The 20,128-nt window shown below is 43.3% G+C and overlaps 1 protein-coding gene across 1 annotated transcript in view; it reads right to left on the bottom strand.

Annotated features, from left to right (window-relative positions):
• The window catches only part of LOC120791018 (glypican-1-like), a 40,060-nt gene extending 28,420 nt beyond the window's left edge, over nt 1–11,640 (bottom strand). The window contains exon 1 of the mRNA XM_040129109.1: nt 11,490–11,640. Within this exon, the coding sequence (XP_039985043.1) occupies nt 11,490–11,640 (151 nt within the window). The remainder of the gene's footprint in view (nt 1–11,489) is intronic.
• Nucleotides 11,641–20,128: the final 8,488 nt, after the last annotated feature.

The raw sequence follows: 20,128 nt of genomic DNA, 5'->3' as shown, positions 1-20,128 counted from the left end.
ACGGAATAGATGTAATTTTAAGAATTTTTACCCAGGTAATTGCACTTTTTCTCTGGAAAAACCATAGCAAGCAGGACCTATTTATTCCAAACAGAGTATTTTTATGTTATAAAATATTGCTAGAGGGGATCTTTAAGTTAATATAATTTGCATTCTTCACAACAATCACTAAACTAACTGATTTTTCCTCCTGGTGATCTCCTTTTTTAACAATTTTCACCAAACTATATGAAATATGCTATATATTGTATTCAAAATCTAAAATGGAACAATCAGTTAATTACACAATAACAAGTTGTTTATATCTGATTTATGGAACCTTGTACAAACAAGTGTGGTCTTCAAACAAGTGTGGAAAAGGTTTGATTGGATCGCAAAAACATTATCTTTTTTGAATAATGTAAAGTTAAGTCGTCTGATAAGATGGAGGAAGCAAACATGGGGGGGGGGACAAGAAGAAGCGATGTGATGCATCATGCTTTGGATAAAGAAATGTTACACACGTTTTGAAAGGTGTAATAATTAACACCACTACGACTGCTAATAACCATCAGTGTCTGTAAGGCTGCCAGGGAAGAAACTTTAGCATTTTCTTCCAGATATGGCAGTTCTCATCATTGTATAGTAAACTGTAAAACTGGTTAAGTATTTGCTTAAAAATATTCTATTCTGTGTTATGAGTTTATTGAACCCTTTCAAAACCAACTAGACGAACTAAAAACTACTTGGTAGTCTGTGTGAATACACGGACAGTTTTTCTCGGTTTCCTACACACTGATGTTTATTATACATATTTTGCAGAAAAGACTTTAATTACAACAATTAATCCTCGTAATAACCAATTAATGGGCTGGTGAAATGGAAAGCAGAGCACTGTAAAGCCTCAGTGTAGGTTCCCCGGTACGTCTGTCCGTAGGAAACCCGCTGGGTCTGTACGCGTCCTTCACTGAAATTACGAACCACAACGCATGTCAGTTAACATGCAGACCTGCGAGCTGAAGCGCAGAGGTGAACGCGCTACGCCGACAGATCTCCACATCCACTCCTGTTGTCTCTATTCACCGTCTTAAGAAGTTATTAAAAATGCATTCGCTGAAGTGCACTCTGTATTATATTACTTCAGGAAACTCAGCTGATTATCCCTCTTTATCAGTTGAAGAAAATAAACGTACCAATAAATCAACAAGTGACAATAATGCATTGTTTTAACTCTATACTGGATATGAATGTATCAGTAATAGAGGGACGGAGGGCTGCGACTAACGATTATGTTCACTGTCAATTAATCTGCCCATAGTTTTCTCGTTTAGTGGTCAAAAATGCCCATCACAACTTCCTAAGGCCCAGTTTAACTTATTCAAATTACTTCTTTTGTCCGACCAAAAGTCCAAAAACCAAAAGATATTCAGTTTAAGAGCTACAAGAATTAGTTAATTAAGTGATTAGTTAATCAAAAGAAAATTAATTGAAAAAACTCAAAGGTGAGAATTTGCTTTTTTTCCTCTGTTTTATACTGAAATACATGAAATAATTTGGGGTTTTTGGTCGGACAAAACAAGAAATCTGAAGGCGTTGCGTGGTGCTGTAAAGCAATTTTTTTTTTTTGAAGTAATCGGCAGATTCATCAATAATGAAAATAACTTTTAGTTGCAGCTCTGTTCTGTTGACCATCAAAAAAGACAAAGAAAACTAGCAACAAAGCAAAATTTTGCCTTAAAAATAACTTAAATGATTAATCAATTATCAAAATTGTTTGAGATTGATTTTCTTTTGAACGACTAATCAATCGATCAACTCATGGTCTAAATGTCTGAAAACGCTATTTGATTATATTGTTCAGTAATCTCTCAATGTAACAGAGGAATCAGCTCAGAAGCCACGAGTACAACCAGCTGTGTGCCGGTTCATTTCACTTTATGCAAATGCCTGTTATCAAAGTGGCACAAATACCAGTAAATCTCCAACCCTTGCATTCACATGCAGACCCACACAGTGTATGGGGGCTCATGGAGAATACTTGCATGTATGAAGAGCGCTGACTCAATGAAGCCGAGCGACTACCGAGTCCACCACATCAGACAAACAACTCATCTCTTCATCTGGAAAACAGATGGATGCTCGACTTCCAGAGAGGAGGGGAAGATGAGAGGAGGGCTGGGAGGAGGAGGTGAAAGTAAAAATAGCGTCTGATAAGATGGAGGAAGCAAACATTAAAAGGTGGGGGGGGGGGACAAGAAGAAGCGATGTGAACTAGAGCGCGGGGGGTAGAGGAAAAGGAAGACAGAGGTTATCGAGAACCGCTACTGGTTTGTATCACATTGATTTTCAGTGGAAAGATTGATGTTGAGGCATCGAACGCTTTGTGCTTTTGCTCCCCAGCTCCACCTACCACTCCTATGATACGTGACGATCATGGGGATGCAGGAGGGTTGTATGACTCTGACCCTTGCATTCATCAGTTCTACTTGATTATACGTTGGCAAAGGGGGAATTTAATCTTCTCGTGCCTGTACTCAGTCATTCTGGATAATAGCCACGGGTTCATACGTAGAATATAAATAGCTGCATTACATATATCAACACGCATCAACACTATACAGAAGGTTCCTGCAATGAAAATTCATATTTTTTACCAGTTCACTGGCATTTAATTAAAGAAAAAGTATGCTTATTAACCCGCTACCCTTTGTTACTGTTCGGTGCTTGCAAAGAACATACGCAATTTACATTGACAGTGACAGTTACCACTCACAATTCTTAGTCATTTTTGAAACACTTGGGCCTTGACTTCAGACAGAAGCAAACAAAAGTATTTCTAGCTGGCAACTGTCAATGTGGCCTCTACGACGGATGGGTTTCCCCTTTACAAATAATCGCAGGATGTGAGCGTAGCATTGGGACACATTTCCACCATGTCACCACAGCTCATCTATGGACATTTCCACTCTTTAGAGTGGAAACCTGTGAAATGACTGCTTACAGCTTAATTTGTATGTGACACACATCCTTGTGTTGCAAGCATCCTCGCATTTTCCTTTTAACCAAATGCGACCTCTGATGGGCAACTCTGGACGATAACATGATACATATTCCAGTCACAAACGGCAGCTCGTAGCAGTGATAGTGCTAAACAAGGCCATATGCAAAGTTAGCTTTGCAGGTAGAGAGAAATAGCCATCAACTTACAGCACAGGGGTTAAAAATTTAAAGCATAACGTTAGCATTAAAAAAAAAAAAAGACAAGTTAAGGAGCACAGACTCACTCAATCCGGTTGTTACATTCGAAACATTAGGTTTTACTGTATGAAAATTCTGCTTTTTCCTAAAAAATATACCAGACGCTGGATATACACTGATCAGTCAAGGCATTAAAACCAGTTTTAATTTAAACCAGTTATTATTATTCCCGCAGTTTCAATGTAAAACCATCTAGAGCCTTCATAAAATCCAGAGCTCAGACCAGATGTGCTCTAGCTAACAGGCAGGTTCTCCTTCTTGAGACAATGAACATTTTCCACTCATTGCTTGGTGCACTTTTAGGCACAAAATAAAAGCTTTTAGTGTTGATCCCCTCATACGCCCGCAGTTGTTGTTCTGTCGTTTTCTGCCCAATGCCTGATGACATCGCTCGGAAACCCGTCTACGGCAAGCTGTCCATTTGACCAGCGCTAAATAAACCTACCGTTAGCTAGATGAGTTGGTTAAAAACGCTGCCTCCAGCTGAAATTTCAGTGTTTCCAGGTGACTTGTTTTAACACAAGAATCCTGTAAAAAAAAGAATCTTAAATACACACTTGATGGCTACATGATATCGTGCTGAAAGAGTGAGGCTATAGCTAACAGCCCCCTGGCAAAGAGCTAGCATCTTCACCAGTTGATGATCCCCTGTAGAGGACATAGAAGTAAAAAAAGAAAAGAAAAAAGCATCTTGTTTTGCTGTGTAGAGCTAGGTAGTCCTAGCATTGTAGGTATGATCAGGACAAATGTAAGATAAGACTGTTTCCTCACTCTAACGTAACCCTGTTTGGCTGCTTAGCTTACATACTGTATTTTCAAACAGTATGGTTTCACTTTTAACGTTACGAGAGAAAAGGCCTTTATTGTATGAGGACGAAGTGATGTGTTTAGCTAACGCAACAGGCTAGATGTGCTAGTCGTGAACGGGGCTCTTTCAACGTAACCTGTAACCTCACATAACCTCGTCAGTTAATGATATGCTCCTTGGCCTTGCGAGTAACCAGTGTTGCTGGTAACACATGGCACCGTTTTGCAGCTTACATTGCAGCAGATAAGCACAAAAGTCATTGTGTTTGTCTTTGGTTTGGGAAAGGCTAGGAAAGACACCACCTTCAAAACTCTTTATGCTGAAAATCTCTCACTCCACATACCCATGCACACCACTAAGGCCAGGCTGAGAAATCCTAAGCTCGGGAGGCCTAGTTAGGGTTCTAGATCGGAAGATAATTGTCCAGGAGAGAAGTTTAGCAAAGATCGGTTGCACAACAGTTAAAAATGTTCCCTGAAGAGTTATTTACCCGCCCGCACAACTGTTTAAGCGTTTAATAAAACGGGCATCAGGAAAGTGATCATATATGGAGCACAGGAGCCAGTATTAGTCTCAAACCAGCTGTAGCACCGCCACTCATCCCACGTCTATGAAAGGAGGATGAAGGGGAGATGAGAGGAAAGGCAACCAGGACAGAGCCTCCTCTCTTCTTCTCATCTTCCCTCTTGTTTCCTCTCCTCTCATCCTCTTCCGTCTCCTCCTCCTCTTCCTCCTCACCTCTCTCTCTCTCTCATGTCACTGCATCAGACATCATGAAAGATTCACAGCCCTGCTTTTAACAGATCTTGCTATCTTGCCAACCACCCCCCACACACACACACCACACACCACCACCACCACCACCACCACCACCACCACCACACACACAGACAACCCTTGCACGCATAGATCTGAGCGTGTCTAGCAAAACAATGCAGGGATGGAAGCAGGACTCAGACGGCCAACAAGGGATAGGAAGAGGGAGGAGTATAAAATCATAGAAGAGTACAGGGAGACAGCTTGTGTGTATTTACTGTACATGTCCATGTATGTGTGCGTGTGCGTGCGTGCGTGTGTGTGTGTGCGGACTGGGTATTCGGCGTTCCACTTGGTGGCATGTGCTGTGAGCGCCTGAGTGAGCGTGTGATGTGTGACAGATGACGGACTGTATCAATTTCCTCTCTCACACACATACGTAAATGCTCACACGCTCACACAGGAACACACACACACACACACACAAGAACACACGGACACGGACACACACACACAGCATTTTCAGAAACTGTGGGCAGATGTGAACCAGCATCAGTAAAACTGTAAAATATTGATGCTTACTTTAAGTTACACATATTGTTCTTTAGCTTTGAGGTATTGCAGTATCATCACTGGTCACTTAAACTTAAAAAATGGATAGAAAAGAAATATATAGTTCAACATTGTTGGGTGGATCAAGTAGAAACATTATATTAAGACTTTATTTGGTTGGACATGATGGTTAAAAGGCAGATCAGAGTGGAAATAGTAAAGAAAAAAGTGCCAGGTTTTTCTGTGACCTTTTTTTCTTCCATCTTCATGACCACCTCAAGGTTCCATTTTTCTTTGGAAAAAAAATATATATTTCAGTTTTCAAAATGCAATTTGAGAAGTAACATTTAAAATGCTCTTTCTACATTTTCTTCTAGGGCTGAAACTACTGATAATTTTCATCATCAGGTAATGTACCAGTTCTTTTTTCAATCAATCAATGGACTGTTTAATCAAAGTTCCTAGACCCCAGACTGACATCTTCATATTGTTTGTGTTGTCAAAAGCCTACAGTCTAAATCATTTATTTGGGAAGTTCTGTTATTTACGTTTTCACCCAACACAAGTTTTCCCCAGGCAGATACATACCACATCCTTACTGAATGAATCAGCCCGAGGAGGGTCAGTGTTGGGTTTAAACTAAAACTTCCGGATAAAAACCTGAAGGAGCTTCGATTTCATTTTGCAGGGGCGTTTCCAGTGTTTTGTTGACTTTTTGTATCATGCACTTATCCCACGGAGGTTTTGAGAATGTGCACGAGGATTCTTATCGGTCATTCATTTGAATGTCAGAAACAAAAGATGATCACAATATGACCCCACTGAGAGTCAGTGAGTTTACATCTGCCTGTTCTTATGTGCTTTTTTTAATCTGCGCATGAAAAAACATGAGTGTTAATGCTGAAAATTTGAAGAAACATTGCAAAAAAGGTTTCTACACTCAGCTGAAGTGGAAAATGTGGTGTATTAATTAAAGCAAAATGCAACAAAACCCAATGGAAACAGACTTTGAAGCATTTGAGTTCAATGGCACCATTTCCGCTCCACTGGACAGCGAAAAAATAGTGGCAGACAAAAACCCCTCTTCAGATCCACGTGGAGCGATGAGGGGGACTGAAACGTTCCTCAGATTAATACACGGAACAAAGATAGATGCCATATTTCCGTCATGCTTTCCACTTTTTTTTCTTTCGTTTGAGGCATGTATGTGCGATAGGAACTGGATACCGGACTCAAAGATGGCGGCCACTCACTTCAATGAACATTGCTCGGCCGGTGCATAAGCCAAAAACAGGCGTTGTGAGCCCCACTGCACATGTGCATTACTGTTTCTCCCAATGGCTCCGCTCGCACGTTCATGCTCGGCCCATAGACTTTGCAAATTCCTAAATTCTATGCAGATAAAAATCATTTATCTAGGATGTGGGAATGTTTCACAAATGTAAAACCTTCGAGGATTAAATTTCATAACACCAAGAGTGACGATTGACCTTTTTTGTTGTCCTGTTCTAGCCATTTCTCTTTTATAATGGTTGTCTATGGGGAAAATGCTTTTGTGCTTTTATGCTAAGTACTGCACTGGCAGTTTATCTCGATGAACCGATTCCTCGTACTCACATAAGAGCTGTGGTTGGAAAGAGAGATTAATTTGCACTGTATGTCGTCAATGTTTCTAGAAGTTAGGTAAACATTTGCGCCAAATTTGGATGGAAGCGTGACTACTAAATGATAAAACTGAATAATCCCTCAGCTCTAAGTAGTGTGTACCTTAAGAGAGGGTCTTGAGAGTGTAAATGTAAATGAATGGAGGCTCCCTAGTTGACTCAGCCTAGTTAAAGAATTATTGACTGGCAACCAAAGCTGTAAGGTATCCTCATCTACAGGTAATCTGACCCAAAACACTGTGTCTATCTCTGTCATTCGAATACACATCACCCCCACATCTCCTCTCTGTTCCTTCAAACAAGCAGCAACGGGACAAATACTCAATATGTAGGTAACATATCACAAACACAAACACACACACACAGAGTCAGAACTCAATACCTTACAATACAGAATATGAAGCGTGCAGGATTTATGGTCCCTCTCTGTTTCTGTGTGTCATATGATCACATGGGTGTGTGCTGCTCTGCGCGGACAATGCACGTGTAAATGAAACTAAGTGTCTTCCCTGGAGAAGGTGTTAGCTTTCACTGACTTTTAAAACACACACACACACACACACACACACACACTGTATACCACAAGCTGTTCTTCAACCATTGACCAGGTGAAGTGTACGATGCGTGTGTTAAAAACGCTCACAGGCACAAAGACAGACAGGCAGACGGGAGGATAGACGACTTTCACATGGTGTTAAACCTATAGGACAATAGGTGTGGGCAGGGAGTGAGAAGAATAGGGTTTTTTTTTTTATCTTGGTAGGAATTTAGAGCATCTGCTTGTTATATTACACACTGGCGTCTTTGGAATTATGATACCAATCATATCCACTTACAAATACAGGTCTCACACCCTGTTTATGCCTGGAAACAACCTGCTTTTCATATCCAGATAATCCCAGGTGTTAACATCCGAATCTTTTCTTCGCCTTGTGGATGGACAAAGCAGGTATAATCCTATGCACCTTATTTTATCCAACATGTCCAATGTGTTTACCAAAGACAGACATTGCATTTCTACTTTGCCGTTTGGCCGTGTCCGGTCACTGTAAAAAAGACGAACATCTAAGCATTTACAGGAATGTTGGATTGAAAATAAACAGCACGGTACAAGGAGGACTTTGACTGCTGCTCTGAAAATGCATTCCCCCATGCAACAGCTAATTGCACGTCAGTAATATTTGACTAGTCGGCTACTTGGTGGTATAGTTGCCAGAATTCACCTATGGAAAATCTAAATTTATGCCTTCACACATTCCAAATAACTTCTATGCCAACAGGTGTGTATTTTTATTTTTTAATTTTGAATGCACTTTTGTGTTGCCACTCTACCACCTGCTCATGGGGCCGTTTGATCGAGGTGAGCGCTGCATTTGCGAAACTCTGCCACAGATGTCTGGCCGACCTCAAAAGTACAAATAGAGAGTGAAGGGGCTACATACCAAACCTTAATACTGTTTGACTACACAACAAGATGTGTCTGCAGAAGAGACTCAAAACTAGAAATTGCGAGGTATCAAAAGTTGACAAGGAATGCTCCCTGTGCTTTAAACACTGTATTGAGACAATTGTCACATTCGGTTTTGTAGGAAAACATGTTTGTGTTCTCGAAGCCTTGTTTTGGCACTGAAGTAGAGGCATTGCATTTGGCATTGGTATCAGGAAATTCCAAACAATATCCACCCCCATCCTGTGTATCGAGGGATTTGTCACCCATTCAGGTGAGTAAACCGAGGTAACGTCCTCTACCATTGTTGCCGTTTGCATATAATACTAATCATGAACTGCTCGTGACTGGGAACATCTGGGTCTTGTCCCAAATCGTTAGGAAAGTGTTTATTCCTCTAAATGTGATTGTGCACGCACGGGAAGGCCACAGGGATGAAACATCTGTGCACTTGTTTACTGCAGTGAGAGATGACAGATACATTTAGAAATCAAGCGAACCTGAATGTACTTTTGCTGATGTTTCGCCGGTTTAACACTAGTTTCCCTGCAGTACAGTGAGGGAAATGTGTTTTACTTTTATTTTAATCGATATAAAACTTTGTTATAATCTTTATAATACGGTAGGACCCCCTTGAGATTCCAAATCTTATTTACAAGGGACAGCCATCCAGTGTATCAGCATCAATGCAGGAGTTACAGGCAGGACAGAAGACTACAGTTTAGAATAACACACATTCATACACATTAAAATGAAGTTAAATTTAATTAGTTTGGTGATTATTTTAACTACAGAGTCTTATATTTGAAAAATAATCCAGTTTTCTTATCCCTAAAATCTTCTGAACCTTCGGTGACAGCGAAAAGAAAATATCAACAAAGGCTTTAAAAAGCGCAGAGTTCTGAATGGAGAGCAGAATTCTGGCAGGAACGCTGCCAGAAAAGGCATCTAAATGAATGACAGAACATGTATCTCAGCATCCACAAGGTTTTTTCCAAATGCAAACATGACTACCTCACTCTGTTGCACCAAAAATGTGTTTATATCAGAAAACGCACCATGGTCGACCCTCCCGAGTGACTCTGAGACAGGAATCCAGAGGAGTCTGCCTCTCCCTGTGCGGAAAGGCTACATTTACTAACCCTGGGTCCCCGAGATGAGAGAGACCGAAGAGCCCCTGTTCCGGGGAGTTCCGCTGCCCGTCGCCACCCTTCTCTTCCTATCCATTTGTCAGTTCGGATGAGTTCTGGGGAGGCAGAAACTCTTGAGCCAGTAACTAGAGCGGATCAAGGTCCAAGCAACTGAAGCATTGTGTTTTTCATCTGTCAATAAAAGATGAGTCTTTAATGGAAAGGGAGGGTGAGTGTCATGTTGGGCCTCTTCCACATTCGCACCGATGGAGACCTTGAGTGACTCATTTTCTCCGTCACTGTCAACCTGCCTCGCTGTCTGTTTCGGGTTGGTTTTTTTTTCTTCCTCTTTTTTTGTCTATTTCTGTCCCCACCTTTCTCTGCTTCACTCTTGTCTGTTTGTTTGCTCAATCTCAGTAACACACTCACACATACACACCCACTATTAAGAACTCACCCGCCCTTACAAGACTGTTTTTTTTTTTTTTAAACAGGCACAACGTGAAATGACCTTCAGATCATACACAGTCCGAGCACACGCGGGCACCCCAATCTCGCCTCGCTTGCATCTCCTCCTCTGCGAGGCCGCCGCTTCCTGTCCGTCTTTAGGTGAAATACGGGGAGGAGAAAGAGAGCAACAGATGAATGCCTTAAAGGGGAAAAACAACTCAGTTTTACAATCCCCATCTGCACTTTCCTCCGGGCCGAGACAGTTTAATCAGCATCTGTGAAGAGAGGTGACCGGAGAGACGAGATCCAGAGACCGTGATATGGGATGTCTGGCTGACTGACTGGATCTCGAGCTGATTGACTGTTTGATTGGATGGGTAATTGACTGATTGATTCAATGCATGATTGTCTTACTGGTTGGATGACGAGGGAGGGTACCAGGGTGAAACAAAAGAATAGAATAGAATAAATGTAAACCATCCCAGATCCCAGATCCTACACTCTTCTCTTGTTCAACTCCACTTTTTTTTTTTACCGCCGCTTATGCTGAGAGCTTGCAGAACTATAGTTGTTATTGGATATTGCCCCGGGCTAGCCTAAATTATTAGTTTATGCAAATGACAATAATGGGCCGTGTCAGCATCCACCGAGTCAGACAAACACACACCCCACACCTGCAATCCAGAGCAGAGAGGACAATGAAAAATGCCACAATAGTGAACTAAGACGGTCACGAGCAGAAAAGCAAATCTACATGTTATCAGCTGTTGTTTACATTAAAAGCTGTTCACACCTGCGGTGCAAGCACCACAAAACGTTCATAAAATGCCCCGAACAGAACACAATAGCTCCACAAGACACACGGCTCACACCCACCTGTAATTCTGCCCTCGGCAGACAATGAGAGTGCCCCAGAAAAAGGACTACAATAGAGATGTGCGGGACAACACTTCAGTTAGGACGGGCGAATTGTTCAGTGAGGGAAATGGAAAACAGGAGGGCGCAGAGAGGCTAGGCATTTGCACAGTAAGACACACGAAGTGGGAATTAGCCCAGGAGGAGGACCCCTGCCTTTTCAAACAACAAGGCAAGTTAATGCAACTTTAAACTTGGCTGCACAAGCTTCAGCTGCAGGTTCATTGACAGGAACGGTATCCACATCCAGAGCAGCTACAGTGCACTAACCAGGCATTTTACCCTCTCCAGAAATAACAGTCTCAGTATTTCACTGGCATATTGCAATAGAATTATGATAGACACACTGTAGACCCCGATATACAGTTGGCACAAGATAAGAAACTCCACAAAATAAGGTAATGTCAGAAAAAAACATTATGAAGAACTAGCTCATTATGTTTGCTTACAATAATAAAAGCTGACTTCATAAGTGCTGACAAGTGCACGGAATTTGTTTGGTTTGTTTTTATTTCCCCCCCGAAACTCACCGGAGATCTCGCTCTGAGGTACACCGACCAGAGTGAACCCTTTACCGGTGTAGAACTGCCGCAGGTCGGTGCAGCTTCGGTCCGCCCCGGCCACCGGGCCCGGTGCCGCAGACAGCCACGCCAACGCGCAGAGAAGCACCGGGAGACGCATCTTCTGAGGTGTAGTCCTTTTTCTTCCCCCCACCCCCGCCCCCCCCCCTCCCGTCACAAAAAAAAAATCCCGAAGATCCGAGGTCCGAGTGAACCGAGCAGGACTTCTCAGGAGACTCCCCGTCGTCAGCGTTTTGTTGCAGTATTGTGGGTTTTTTGTTTTTTTTTTAAAGAGTTTTCGGGCCGTCGGCAGAAGCTCCGTTCCCGGTTCAAACTGCACAGAGCTCCGGTTTTACCAACACGCGGCCAACCGGGCGAGAGAAGGAGGCGCCCGTGGCGGGAGACGAGGGCTGCGACGCGCGGCTGTAGGTGTCAGGTACACCCCGCTACCTCCTCCTCCTCCTCCTCCTCCTCCTCCGCGGCTCTGCCGGCCGCGAGCTGCAGAGATGCCGGAGACAAAAGGCAGGGGAAACAAGAGTGTGTGTGCGTGTGTGTGTGTGAGCAGGTGTCGCTCTGTCAAAGCCGGTGCGGGTCCACGCTCAAGCTATCGGGTCATGGTTCTGGAAAGGGTTCGGTCTGAATGCAGCAAAAGAGCAAAAATCCGTTGCTTTAAATCGGGTTTCAGACAGGAAGAGAACTGTCCGGTGATTTCCCCCCTTCCCAAGCTTCGGGACAATGAAATGTGTGTCGGTGGGAGTGTGCGGTGCAGAGTGCCGATGCTCCCTCTCCCAGTCCCTCTCTCTCTTTGTGTGTGTGTGTGAGTGTGAATGAGTGTGTGTTTTTTTTTTTTTTTTGTCCCCCCCCCGCTGCTGCAAGGAGCCGGGGACTAAACAGCGACACCTGCAGGCCCCAGTAACAAGGAGAGGCGTAGGAGAGCGGGATACGCCAGAGGGATTCCCCATCAAAAAATGTATAGTATTTATCCTCGTTAATTGACAATGACAGCGAACGCATTGAGCGAGTGTATGGGTTTCATTATGGCTGGTCACAAAAAAAAAAAATTATAAATCATATCTCACACATAAAAAAGATGTCATATGGATCTAATCCAAGGGGCTCCGAGCCTCCACGGTATGATTCCTATATATTTTGGCTGTTCTTTGCATGAAAAAGTCTACACGCAGCTACTCTCCAGACCAGAACGCTGTCAAATGCAGACATGTTGAACGTTTCTGATGATGCGCTTTCATTAGAGAAATAGTTAGTTTCACCGTACAGTTTGTTGCGTTGACCTCAAAGTGACAAGGAGCTCAAAAGTAGATACATAAATAATCATGCCTACTCTGTTATATTCTATGCTATTTAAAACCTCTTCAGTCATTTATAATAATAACATTTTTAGTAGTAGCAGCAACAACAACAACAACAAGCTTTGTATGGGAAAATTCAACATTAAAACACTTCAGCGCAACTAAATAAAACCGGGCAAATAACTAACGGAAATGGAAAAGAATGAAATGAGATTAAAAGAGTGAAATGAACAAATAAAATAGACAATACACACTGGGCCTGGAAAAATAGACTCACCAAGCACTTTAATAGGAAGATCATATTAATACTGGGTATGGCCTCCTTTTACTTTAAAAATGGACTCAACAAGATGGTGGAAACTTTCCTTTGAGATTCAGGTGCACGTTGACACGATGGCATCACATCACTTCTGCAGATCTGTCAGCTGCACACTCACACCGCCGACCTCCCGATCTACCACGTCCCGAAGGCGTTCTGCTGGATTCAGATGTGTCGGCTTTGGGGGGGGGGGGCCAGCGAAGTTCACGAAAACCGGTTCTGAGACGACCTCTGCTCTGTGACACGGTGCGTTATCCTGCTGGTGGTGGCCATCAGAAGATGGCCAGAAAGAGACGCACAGGGTCAGCAACAAGACTCCGATAGGCTGTGACATTCAAACCATGACTGATTGGTGTTAATGGGCCCAAACTGTGCCAAGAAAACATTCCCTACACCATCACACCACCACCAGCAGTCTGGACTGTTGATGCAGGGCAGGGTGGGTCCATGGATTCATGCTGTTGATGCCAAATTCTGACCCTACCATCTGCTTGCCTCAGCTTAAATCCAGATTCATCAGACCGGGCTCCGTTTTTCCAGTCTTCAGCTGTCCAGTTTTGGTGAGACTGTGCCCTCTGCAGCCTCAGATTTCTGTTCTTGGCTGACAGGAGTGGAACCCGACGTGGTCCTCTGCTGTGGTAGCCCATCCGCCGCGAGGTTTGACACGTTGTGCATCCGGTGGTGCTTTTCTGCTCACCACGGCTGTAAAAGACGACGCCCAAAGACGATGCCCAGTCTTTGGCTAATTGGATAATTGCATGACCATGCAGGTGTATAGGTTTTCCTAATATAGGCTTTTTTATTAGATAAGTTTGAGAAGTCATTCTGAAAGATGTTACTGATTTTCTCAGGCAGAGAGTTTCAAAGGTAAAGGAACACACACAGTGTTCAGTTAGCCTGCAGCTTCAAAACATTTGTCGAATCTCTCACCGCGACTGCTTAAACATCGAAACTGAGGTCAGGATTTGAGATTCAAGGGTAGATTTCTGCAAACCATCCTGATTCATGAAAACAGCCCTGGACACCTAATGCATCCCTGCAGGAAGGTCAGTGGCTGGTAGAGATTCAGTGCCTTCCTCCGGCTCAGTCTGGCCGTGTCGGTGGATGTGACCGATGAGCTGTCAGACGCTCTCCAGTCCTCACATCTTACATCTTCCCGAAGCACAAAGGCTGGCCAGGAAAGGTCGCTAGCAGCCCCGGCACCTCAGAAATAGAACTGAAATTAAGTGCAATTTGTAGGCGAAAGTGAAGCAAACACAGAGGGTTTAAATTTGCTCCAGTTCCTTTAGAAATTGATTCGTCAGAGGAGTGTAAGGCGGAAAACGCATCCAACTGTGTGAGTGGCGTTAATGCGGCACAGGTCAGGCTCAGTGTTGGGGCAGGTTCATTAACAATAATGACATACAGTACATTAGTAGACTGTTAAAAGATTAAAAAGTCAGTGTCCTCCAGTCTTTATTCTTCCAAACCATGTACAAACAGAACTTAGAACTTATTAAAACCAGATGCCGGTTAGAATGTTTCAGCTGAATAACGGTGTATATACAGTACACTTGAATCGGTGTAAATGTCACAAATATCCAATTTCAATTTAAAATTGGATCTCACGGAGTTAGCTTGAGTAAACGACTGGTATTTACCACACTGTGGGCTGCTTGAGTGCAACTCTAATGCCAAATACACCTTTTCGTTTTTGGCTTGGTCACCTTGTTTGAGAGCGAGTCACAAGTTCAGCCTCGACTTCAGGTCATCTTTAGGACGCACCCCCACAGGACACCTCATTCAAAAAGGAAAAAAAGCACTTTCACTAAATCCCACATGCTGCGTTCTACACACACCTATTGGAACGCCAGGGCAAGCGTTAATCCAGCCAGTGACTTATAGCCTCGGCGGTCTAAGTGCCTTCAGGATTAATGTGTTAAAAGAGATGGGCAGGTACCAGCCATTTTCGCCGTCGGGAGCGAGACGTCGTTTTTTATACCAGTTAATAGAAAGAGAGCGATGAGTAACACGTTAAATGTCTGCTTCTTTCCATCCGATACACATACTCTACCTGTCTTCAGATTCTTCCTGTTTTGGAAAATAACTGATGCAGCCAGCTTTCGGAAGAGAATCTCTTCCAACACTATTATCGGCACGGAAAAACAAAAACGTCGGGATAATCCATCAAGCTCTGAAGCAGGTGTTGGTGCTCCACATCTAAAAAAAGGGATATATTAGATGTCAGATTAAGACACCACCACCACTGAGAACTGGTTTTAAACTGATATTAGACAAATATTTAGGTCGTTAATTCATGCAACAATGGGGAAGCTGTCTTTCTGACGAGTGCAACTGTCGTCTCGGCTTTCTTTTTGGCCCCACATTCGTACTGGATTTCAACGTTGGCTCAGGCCACCGAGGCAGTGATGTCTAAATGTTGTCAGTTAGGTAACACAAATGTTCAGTCTTTGTTCACAACATTCCTGTTAGTTTAGTCTAGCAGACTAGCAAGAACATTGCCCCCCCCCTAAACTGCCTGCCTATCCACTTTCGAACCTTTGAGTTATTTTCCTGAAGTATGATATGAGATTAGTAAAGCCAGGTCCGATACACACATCTGAATTAAAAACAAACCTGAACCAGTTTTATCAGCTTAGCTAAGTTCTTGAACTCATTTAAACTTAGCCTGTCTTGTTTTCCTCTATTTTCTCCTCATCTGACCTTCCTGCCCCATTTTATCTGCCCTTAACTAAGCCCACACACTCTGGAGAGGAAAGATTTAATACTTTAACACTCACCATTTTTCAATCTATTCCCTCTTCGCCACCCTTAACACCTTTCTGTCCACATGCGCTCACACACAAATCCTTTGAGTATCATGCATATCATACATCATAGCGCCCTGTATTTCTAAGTGCATGCCTATGATGCATCAGAGCATGAAGATGTCAGAGAGAGAAATAATGAAAGACAAAGCAGCTTAGCTTGCTACGACCTGCATATAGCGACCATTAACTGTGTGTGTGTTCGTGTGTGTGTGTGGGATTCTGAGCTGCAGTGAAGTATTTTTCAGTTGTACGCCGGCTCCTTTCAAGCCCTCGAGTCAGAATGGAAGATATTTCCTTATCAGCAGATTTTAAACCAATGGCACTCTTCACTGACATGTCAATCATTCTTTGTAGCATCTGCAGTAGGATTGCAACTAAACCAAGAGTTGATAAATGCTAGTGTACAACTGACAACCGCTCTCTCCGTGTCCATCACAAAGTGTACCCTCGCACTAACACCTGTTACATACTGTGCGCACACACCGACGAACAATAAATCACGTAAGCTTAATAGCTGGCCCGTCACCTTTGTCACCTGTCACCTTTGTTCCAAGCTATCTGTCATTAAAGATAAGATCCCTCAGCTGTAGCCAATAAACATTGACATAATGGCGGGGGGGTAGATGGCCGGCCGGCAATCATGTCGGCGTGAACTGCGTCAGCCTGAAAACAGTGTGCAGTTAATGATGAAGGCCAAAGCCAGCCACCGTGAACGTGAGAGGACAGAGGGAGAAGATGGTGATTTTTTAACCATGCTAATGCCTTGGCTCTTGGGACCAGCAGTGTCTGCTGGTCTGTCCTTGGTCCAGACTGAAATATCTCGACTACACGTATGAACAAATCTTTAACACAGCATCTTCCAGCTGAACTTACTATACTGAATCACCATTGTCAATGAATAATTCAACAGCTTTTAGCAGCGGAGCTCCGCTTGCTGATGACTGAGCGCCACGTTGTCAGCTAGCTTGCGATTCATGGTCCTTTACTTGCCCATTAAAAGCTTACTAAAAGACGACAAAGGGCACAGAAAAATCTTAACTTTTTTGATGAAGCAGCCGGCATTAGATTCCAAGGCTGGGAGGAGGGTGGCCGTACCCAGGTCGCTGTGGCACAGTCCGCATCGCTCTCCCTGAGTGGTGGCAAAAAGCTGGTCTTGTGTCAAAACCTGTTCACCTGTCGAATAGTGTTTCCCTGACATCATGATACTGTTTACATTAAACTAATGTTTAGCCCCCCCCCCCAGTCACTGAGATTAGCTTGGTTTAGGTCATGGTTTGGCATAGAGGAGATAACTGGTCAGGGTTGGGTTCAGATTTAGGCAAGGGAACACACATATCCACAGGGATCAGTCTTCTACACAACACCAGTGACTCCTGGCGTTTGCTGTTGGGTAGGAATGTGATAGCGAATCTTCGAACTGAATTGTGAATGAAACAATTCAAATCAACAATGTGATTCGTGATTTCTGCCCGTACGGTCAATCTTATTGAGCTTAGTCATCCCCCACTTTACCCCTGGTGCCACCAGCAGGTGGACATTTGTTGATTCGAGCGAAATGTTTTAACAACTATCGGATGGATTTGAATTGTGTGTACAGAGCTCCATGTCCCCCTCAGGATGAATTGTGATAACTTTGGTGTTCCCCAAACTTTCCATATGGGGCGCTATTAAAGCCAAAACGTGATTTGTCCAATGCTTTGGTCTATGAGAGTACACCTGCAAAAACTAATGATATTCCCATCAGCCTCGGTTGTACTTCGTTCTAATTAGCAAATGTTAGCATGCTAACACTCTAAACTAAGATGGCGACCATGGTGAACATTGTACCTGCTAAACAACAGCCAGATGTTAGCATGCCGTGCCCACGTACAGCCTCACGGAGCTGATAGCACAGTTAACAGAAACAGTTTGTGGTTTAATTCATTGCCGGGTTGGTTTGTTTAAAGGTGAGTTAGACGGTTCAGTGCTCTCCTTTCACACAGAAGCTGACGTTAAAGTGCCTTTCAGCCAGACACTTAATCCCTAATTGCTGTTCTACCTTGGCACTATAGAATCTGGGAGGAGGCTGCCAGCCACTGTGAGGTTGATCAGCTTTCAGGGTTAAATGACTCCTAAACACCCAATCCCAAATTTAGAATAGTGCCACACCTCTGCCATTTGGATTCCATCGGCAGTTATTGATATTACAGGATCTTCTATACACTCTGAGGCATTTGGAAACAATGGACTTTTCAGGTTCTCAGGTCGAATGGGAGTAACTGAAAAATCGGAACACCCGAGGGATAAGAGAGGCAAAAGATCCAGTGTTGTAGGGCTCGCTCACTGATGTGAAGGAAAGGAGCCTGTTCTTCACTCTGAACTTGCTGTTCTTGGTGTAGAGAAACATCTGCACGCAACACTAGAACTTGATTCTGGCGAACCGGGAAAATTCAAGCGTCCCTTTCCAGATAGATAGATCTCGATTTAAAAATAAATGCTGTCCATGCATTTAGAGTTGCCATAAAGCACTTTACAAATCAATTAGGAATCCAGGTTGTTTTTTTTTGCGGGCAGGTGTGTTTCCTGGGTGGAGGGGGGAGGCTCTCAATAACAAGAAAGCCTCTAGCCACATTTTTATAGCTAAAACAGCCATAAAATCATGTGGAGCTGCAACATGTACGCAGTCACTAATCAGATATAATGTGTGCCTTGAGGGCTGCAAACACTGGCGAGGACGGAAAGATTAATATGATTTAAATAGCACAAACATCAATCATAACCCTTGGACGGGGCTTAAATAATCAAGAGCGCTGACTTCATCAGTGCTGGCAGAAAACCTCACCAGCTTCTCCAAAACAACATCCGGCAAATGCCCTGTCCCGCTCTTTCTCTCACTCGTGAACTCATCCTAGTTTCCTCTTCTTTCACCTCCTTCCCCTCTCGCCCTGCCTGCCTCCCGCTTTCCCCTTCCTCTGTTCATGGATGCGTAGAGTATACTGGCCCCTTGCTCTCTTTGGCCGGAGTGCACCAGGCATTCACCTCAAGGTAAGTCATCAAAAGCAGTTAACTACATGGTCAAAGCGAACAGACAATTCCCAGAAAAGAAAGGCAAAAGATAAATCACCAACGTGCGAAAACTAGTAAAAATACTGCATTTAAAGACATCTTGGAGAAACACTCTTCGACAGGAACGAGGTACACGGAGGGGTCTTGATAGTGCCAACGTCAGGATGAGGGAGGGGAACACTCCTCACAGTCTCTCTCCTTCGTGCTTTCTCTCCCCTCCCTCTGTGTCTTCCTCTCTTGGGTAATTTGCATTCAATGATGTCTTTATTTCCCATCATCCCCTGGCAGTTTCCTGTGCCAACCAGGCAATCTGTGCCAACCTCCTGACCATGCCAATCCAATCACAGTAATCTCTCACAAAGAGCCAGAGGCCGAAGAGCTGTGTCTATGTTCCCATTTAATACAGTGCATATATATATAAGGCTCTGATGGCTCCAAAACTCCTCTATTTTTAAATTTGCTGTAGCAATCCTGATGTGGCGGATGCACTGTTGGTAAAATATACTGATAAACAGAATGAGCCATAATGTTTTTAAGTGACGTGGAGATCCAGAAGTTTTCAAAGACGCCAATATGATCTTAAATTTTGTGGAAACGTGTAGAAAATGATGCACGAAACATCTAGAATATTTCCATTTGATGGAATGATGCAACCGTAAGAAACAAGGCGTCTCGGGTTCAGTAAATCACACCATTGTAAACGTCGTGTAGTTTCAATTAAGAGTTGCACTTAGCTGATACAGAACATACAGTATATGTGATACTATCAGGCAGTGAGAGGATTTCAACAAACGCAGAGCTACTCAAGGGGGGAAAAAGGGGGAAAACTGTATATTAAGGGTTTAACTATAGGATCACCACTCCATGTCACACTTTCTTCTGCACCATAGTAGTTATTTTAATTAAATAAATTGTTATGGCTGCACTGCACCTGCAACTGAACGGCTCAAGATGAGGCTACATTAATTTTGTGAGATTGTGTTCGCTGTTGTACACCATGTTTCAGTTCTGTTTGTGGCTCCCATATGCATCTTCCACTGACACTGTTACACAATATATGAAATACATAAAGTAACAATACGAGTTTGAAAACAAGGTTTATTACTGAGGATATTAAAAGGATGA

Source organism: Xiphias gladius, chromosome 6 (assembly GCF_016859285.1).
Source record: "Xiphias gladius isolate SHS-SW01 ecotype Sanya breed wild chromosome 6, ASM1685928v1, whole genome shotgun sequence".
Taxonomy (NCBI): Eukaryota; Metazoa; Chordata; class Actinopteri; order Istiophoriformes; family Xiphiidae; genus Xiphias; species Xiphias gladius.
Note: the sequence above shows the minus strand (reverse complement) of the source record. Positions and strands in the feature narration are given on the sequence as shown.